The sequence below is a fragment of the Tupaia chinensis genome, unplaced genomic scaffold, assembly GCF_000334495.1.
Source record: "Tupaia chinensis unplaced genomic scaffold, TupChi_1.0 Scaffold142100_1, whole genome shotgun sequence".
NCBI classification, from domain to species: Eukaryota; Metazoa; Chordata; class Mammalia; order Scandentia; family Tupaiidae; genus Tupaia; species Tupaia belangeri.
The window spans coordinates 613,380-620,094 of NW_006201951.1; the positions used below are offsets into that span (position 1 = coordinate 613,380).

A 6,715-nucleotide genomic window follows, 5' to 3' on the forward strand; every position below is an offset into this window, starting at 1 on the left:
GGGGGGGCGGGGCATTGGCCAGCAGCCACGACCCACCCCCAGCTCCTGACCCTGCCCTGCACAGGCAGACCTCACCCTGGCCCCCATACCCTCTGCACAGACCCCACCCCAAATTCTGGGAGGAGGATCCTGAGCCACGCCCAAACTGGCTCCCCTCCCTGCCGAGGGCAGACCAGACCGGAGCCCCTTACCATCTTGGGCTCCTTGAAGACCTGGCTGTCAATCATGTCCCAGGCTCCCTGGCCAAGGGCCAGCAGCCTGAGCAGCAGCAGGAGGTCGGGGCTGTCCTGTGGGGAGGCAGCCTCAGTGGGGACCCTACTCCTCACCAAGCACCACAGGCCCCAGGGCGTGGCCATGTCCCACCTCCTGGGTAAAAAGCACCGGCCTGCCTTGCCCAGTTTCGGGGGCAGGGCGGCCTGGGTGCACACCACTCCCTGGGCAGCACCTGCACTCACCCTGGGCAGCGTCTCCTGGCCCACCAGCTCCTGCAGATGCCTGATGGTACTCAGAGACAGCGTGTTGATGGCAAAGGGGTCGCACAGGATCATGGACAAGTCCCTGGAAGACAGGCCCTACGTCGACTCAGAGCCGCCCCACTCCGGCCCACTGCTCTGCCTAATGGAGGGGCGGCCGAGGGCTGGGCTCATGGCCTCAGGAACGGACCACAGGGCACCGGCCTCTCCACTGGACAAGAGGACACCACTCTGCCTGCACTCTACCTTCCAAACAGCTGAAGGAGCATCAAACCATGGCCCACACTCTGATACCCAGCCCAGACCCCACAGCGTTCAGCCAGGGGCCGAGGCCGCAGAGCCCTGGGGACAGCGCAGCCACTTAAACAGGTGTCACTCCCACTTGTTTCGACATGAACATCTGCTCTCTAATGAGGCGCTAGCACCTGTCTGATGGGAGCAGCTTCTGGTACATCTGAGATGGTGAGTCCCATGTCAGCCTCCACGGTTCCCTGAAAGGCCCCTGGTCTGGGACCCCCTACCGTGCACCGCAATTCTAAAAATGGAAGTGACCAGGGCGGGCCCAGGCAGCACTGTACCCACAGGTCTGGCAGAGGCTGCTGGGAGCCAGGTCCAGGTCAGGCTCTGGGGCCCACCCTGTCTTGAAGGCAGCCCTCCCCCCCACTGCAGATACCAGAAGGCCCAACGCCGAGACCCCGGCTGCCAAGCCTGCTGGCCCATGCATAGATGGGGGTACGGCCCAGACTCGTCCCAAGGCACTCCATTTCTCAGCAAGCAGCTAGACGGGCATGCAGCTCCCCACAGCAGGACGCAGGGCCAGCCCTCACCCCAGGACCTGCTCCTGCCCCTTCTTCACGCCATCGAGGAAGCCCTGCAGCTCCCGGGCTCTCTTGCTGTCCACGAACAGCTCTCGGATGCACACCAGGTGAACGGCGGCGAGAGCACGTGTCAGGGCGCTGGGCCCCCAGGTCCCCACGCCCTGCGGCCCCACTCTCACTGGCCTCTCGCCTGGGCACAGCCACTGCCCAAGGGGTGGCTCCTGCCTTTGTGCCAACAGAACGGAGGTGTCTGTGCCATGAGAGCCCACATGGGGACAGGACAAGTGAGGACACAGGCCAAGGTGTGTGTCCCCCCAGCAGGCAAGGCTGGAGCCCAGGGACACCAAGGGCAAAGGTGACTGGGAGCCACTGAGCCCTCCCACCAGGCTGCATGACCAGGAGCCACACGAGGAGGAACGTGCATGCAGAAGACATCGGTGCCCACGCTCTCTACCCAGGAGAATGCGTGTGGGTGCAGGGCGTGGCCAGGCCCTCGTGGAGGGTCTGGCTGGTTTCTCTAGACTCGCTCGTGGTCTTGGGGCGGGGGCACTGCAGTGCTCCGCGAGATGAAGCGGCTCGGGGCACAGCTCAGTTCCCAGGAGTCAGCCTCGCAGTGTCCACAGGGTGCGGGTGGCACAGAAACGCCACTCCTAGGGTGCCCGGAGGGGCCAGGGCCCCAGGCAGTCAGGAGGAAGCCGGCCCGGGCAGAGGGCGGGTGGCTACCTTGTGGCAGGGGTCCACGGAGCAGATGTCACCCACGTCCAGGTCATGCAGCGACATGAGCAGCTCGGCCCGCAGCGTGCAGTAGTGCACATTCCGGGTGCGCAGGAAGAGCCCGGGTGCGCAGTAAGAGCGTGCGCAGGAACTGCAGCACCATGTCGTACAGCTTCACGCTACGCCCCACCATCTGCGTCAGCCTCTGTACCACCTGCAAGGCACCGCGGGCTGCTTGCCTGGACGTGGCCCTCTGCTCTCCCTCCCGGACCTGGGCGCCCTGCCGGGACCCTCGCCTGGTCAGGGAGTGCCTACATCCAGAGGCAGCCCTGAGCACCTGTGCTAAGGAAGAAGGTGGCCGTGTGGGGAGACCAGCTGGCCACGTGCACGGCCATGCTGCCGCTGCCTTCAGGGCCTGAGTCGAGGCATCTGCTCTAGGCTGCCCAGACTAGGTGAGGCCCAGGTGACCACTGCCCCATCTCTTCCCTCCACTTGAGCCCTGTGGGCACCTCGTCTACCACCAGAGTCCAGCCTCACCAGACAGAACCAAGGCCCCAGTGTCCAGGGAGCAAAAGCCAACCCAAGTCTCCCAGCCACCACCCAAGGCCATGAGGACTCAGGCCCACCACCCCAGGACCTGGCCACACCCTGCCCTGGCACAGGGGCTCTCGTCACACCCAAGGCCAACACAGCATTCCGCCCAGCTGCTGTCCACCAGCTTAATCCACACCTAGGTGGTGGGCACAGCTCCTGGGAACCAGCTAGGCACCTCTCTATGGTGAGTGTGTGTACCCTATGGCAAGCTGAAAAACAAAACACTTACCTGCTCCTCTTCTTTTAGAATTATTTTATTCAATTTGTTGTTATTATTTTAAATTTGCTGTGGGGCACATGCTCTCACCAGAGACAGAAAGTGAGAAAGCAAGTCACCAGATCCAGGACTCAAACTGCAGTCAGCCATGTGGGAATCCAGCGCCCCAACCACCATGCCGCCTGCTGGCCCTCTCTTTACTCTCCCTTAATGCTATACCAGAAAATTTGCTTTTCTTTTGTTTTTTGCTGCAGAGCACATGCACCTGTTAAAGAGAGCCAGAGCCAGAGCCAGAGCGAGCAAGTTTGCAAGAGAGAGAGAGAGAGGTCACAGCCCCCTCCACATTCTGCTCTCAGGATCTGGGGCACGCACGCACGCACACGCCGTGGGTGCATTTTTCAAGCTGCTGGGTCCAGGACTCAAGCCAGAGTCACCCACGTGGGACCCAGCCCTCATGACCAGTGAGGTCACTCGCCTGCCCCAGTGCCGGACGTGGGAGTGCTGAGCTCGCTCTGCCTTTCTATCAGATCCAGGACTCAAACTGCAGTCAGCCATGTGGGAATCCAGCGCCCCAACCACCATGCCGCCTGCTGGCCCTCTCTTTACTCTCCCTTAATGCTATACCAGAAAATTTGCTTTTCTTTTGTTTTTTGCTGCAGAGCACATGCACCTGTTAAAGAGAGCCAGAGCCAGAGCCAGAGCGAGCAAGTTTGCAAGAGAGAGAGAGAGAGGTCACAGCCCCCTCCACATTCTGCTCTCAGGATCTGGGGCACGCACGCACGCACACGCCGTGGGTGCATTTTTCAAGCTGCTGGGTCCAGGACTCAAGCCAGAGTCACCCACGTGGGACCCAGCCCTCATGACCAGTGAGGTCACTCGCCTGCCCCAGTGCCGGACGTGGGAGTGCTGAGCTCGCTCTGCCTTTCTATCAAACAGCATTCATCCCAAATCTCCAAGGAACTTCAACATAAAGGAAGACTCACTCATTACTGCACATTTGAGTTTTGAGAACAATATTGGTGTTATTAGCCAGAACCTTAAATTACTTGTTTTTTAAAGAGACTTTTGCTATAGGGCATGAGCACTGGCCAGAGAGACAGAAACCCTCCCAGGGGCCATGGCCACTCTGCAATCCCTTCTCCATTCTTCTCTGGGGATTTTGGGCACACATGCACAGGCGCCTGGTGTGTTTCAAGCCGCGAGGTCCGGGACTCACTACACTGGAGTCCGTGATGAAACCATTGTACCCTCTGCTGCTCCCAGTCAGCTGTCTTTTAAAGGGAGAGAAATGGGGCCAGCCATGGCCTGGGGGTCAAGGCAGCTGAGAACCACATGGCCACTGCAGTGTGCTGAATCCCAGACCTGGCGTCTTGAAAAACACCACTGGGCACGGGTGTGTGCATGCCCAGGATACGGGGGGGTGACTCCCTCTAACTCTCTGGAGCACACCTGCACCCTCTGGCAAATAAGAAAAAAGAAAAGAAAAAACAAAGAAGAAATGCGAAGACTTCAGCTGCAACCACACTAACCACTTACTTACTTACAGATTTCAAGAACTAAAGACCCAGCTGGGACCAGCAGATGGCATAATGGCTATGTCGCTGGACTCCCATGTAGTCGACCGCAGTTCCAGTCCTGGACCCGGTGGCTTAAACTCACACCAGGCATTTGTTTGTGCATGCCCAAAATCCCGAGAGGAGAATGGAGAAGGAACTGCAGCATGGCCTCCACACACACCGGGGGGTGCTTTCTATCTGCTTCTCTCTTTCTGGTGAGTGCACGTGCCCTACAGCAAAAACCTCTCCAAAAAAAAATAAAGACCCAACAAAACCAGTCGTTGTTGTATTTTTTGTTGTTGTTGTTTTGTTTGTTTTTTTTTTTTAGAGGTTTTTGCTATAGGGCATGTGTGCTTGCCAGACAGAGAGACAGAAAGCGAGAAATCACCCCCAGGGGGGATGGTCATGCTGCAATCCCTTCTCCATTCTCCTCTCGGGATCTTGGGCACATACACGCACCCACTTGAGTTTTAAGCCACCGGGTCCGGGACTAGAACCATGGTCAACTACCTGGGAGTCCAGTGACAAATAGCCGTTACGCCAACTGCTGGTCTCAACAAAACCAGTTTTTCAGAAGTGCTTTGAAAAGAGCTTGTCCCTGCTCACCAGGGGTCCTTCTGCAGGATTTACCTTGTTCACATATCACTTTCTAAGCAAAACACACGCAAACCCAGCCACAGTCAACCTCGTCAGCCATGTTCACAAGCCAGCCCCTCCAGGTGCAGGACCACTCAAGCCGGGAGGGCAGGAGGCCCTCGCTGCCCTCACCTCGCCCTGGCGCCTGGTCTTGGGGGAAGGGCTGAAGAAATTATGTAGCACCGAGAGTTCGGTGCTGAAGAGCGCGCTCTCCTTCTCCAGGATGTACTGCTTCAGCAGTGGGGAGACCTCGTCCCCAAACAGCGCCTGGTTGTCCTGCCAGATCTGCCGCTTCACCTCCACGGCGCAGGCTCGGTACAGCTCCTTGTCAGCCATCACTAGTCTCAGCTTCTTCTCGGGAACCTACAGCACACCACAGATCCCCGTGGGCTGCCCCGGGTCACTGGGCTCCGTGGGGGGCACCAGGAGGCCAGAGCTCAACACGGGAACCACCTGGAGCCAGCTCCACCAAACAGGACACTGAGCTGCCCCCAGGACCCAGGAGGTGCTGGCAGGCATGCTGGACACTGGCAGCTCTTCCCAGAGAGGGTTCGGCACCTGAGTGGGCGCCACTTTCCACGGGCTGGCCCTGGACCACACACCACGGAGCTGCATTCAGTGAGCAGTTCCTCCACCCGCCAGGAAGCCACGTGGCTGCGGAGACCAAGTGCTTGCTCTGGCTTCCAAGAAACACCTGCAGGCAAGAGGGCTGTGCCCAGCTGCAGGCACCCTGGCCCTGCCGGCAACTGGCCAGCACGCTCACCTTCGGCAGGTGCTTCATGACGCACATCACCACTGGCTGCAGAGACGGCATCTTGACCAGAGAAAAGCTCTTCTCTAGGAGATCTTCCAGCTTCTTGTACCTGACAACTCGGACTAAGGACGCAGCACAGGAATCATGCCCCCGAGACCCGCCTTAAACGGTAGTGGTGACTGGGACCTCACATACACGACGGCTTACACACGCCCAGGGCCACCACGACAGGGGAAAAGGCACAGCCCAGGGACAAATGCTGCTGGGGCAGTGCAGGCTGAGCCCACACGAGCCCACCCACCTCTCCTCAGCCTTCCCCTCCGAGGCGATGGCCGACACCCGCTCCAGCAGCTTGTCCCGTAGCTCATCGAACACCGACTGGTGGAACTCCAGGCGCGGCGTCCCGTGCAGATCCAGGAAGGGCAGAGCCGACTGCAGCGAGGGCAGTAGCACGCCGTTCTCCGTCTGGGTAAACGGACGGTCAGTGCGGCCGGCTGCTTAGTCTATCCCGCACCCGATGCTCCGCTGCTGGCAGCCGCGGGAACTGGGAGCTCCCGGGCGTCCAGGAGTGGGCACAAACTTGGGACGCCCCGTCGCCTCGAGCCACTCGAAGAACGGCAGAAAATGCTACTTCCAGACAACTCCCTCCCCGATGGCAGGGCCGCCACGCCAGCCCGCCCCTGGCAGCCTAGGCCGCCCCCGCGGGCGGCACCTGGAACTGCTCGATGGCCTTCAGCGGCTCAGTGCAGTTGGTCAGCGTCTCCTTCAGGTCCTCGCCGTTGGCCACGCCCAGGTCCTGCAGCCCCGCGAACATGGCCGAGGCCCCGGCCGCCCGGCTGGGCGCCCCATCCCCGACCCGCTCCCCCGGCGCCGTGGCGGACGTCGCGGGCACCCCAGAAGCCCGCTCCCCCCGGCCCCGGGGGCCCGTTGGACTCCCCCCCCCCCCGCCCCCC

General features: G+C 60.5%; 1 protein-coding gene across 1 annotated transcript in view; it reads right to left on the bottom strand.

The window, feature by feature from the left end:
• Positions 1–6,715, bottom strand: part of NELFB (negative elongation factor complex member B) — a 12,520-nt gene that overhangs the window by 4,783 nt on the left and 1,022 nt on the right. Inside the window, 9 exon segments of the mRNA XM_006163307.2 lie at positions 179–287; positions 456–558; positions 1,301–1,452; positions 2,015–2,125; positions 2,127–2,219; positions 5,141–5,371; positions 5,772–5,871; positions 6,064–6,227; positions 6,475–6,694. Of these exon segments, the coding sequence (XP_006163369.2) occupies positions 179–287; positions 456–558; positions 1,301–1,452; positions 2,015–2,125; positions 2,127–2,219; positions 5,141–5,371; positions 5,772–5,871; positions 6,064–6,227; positions 6,475–6,694 (1,283 nt within the window).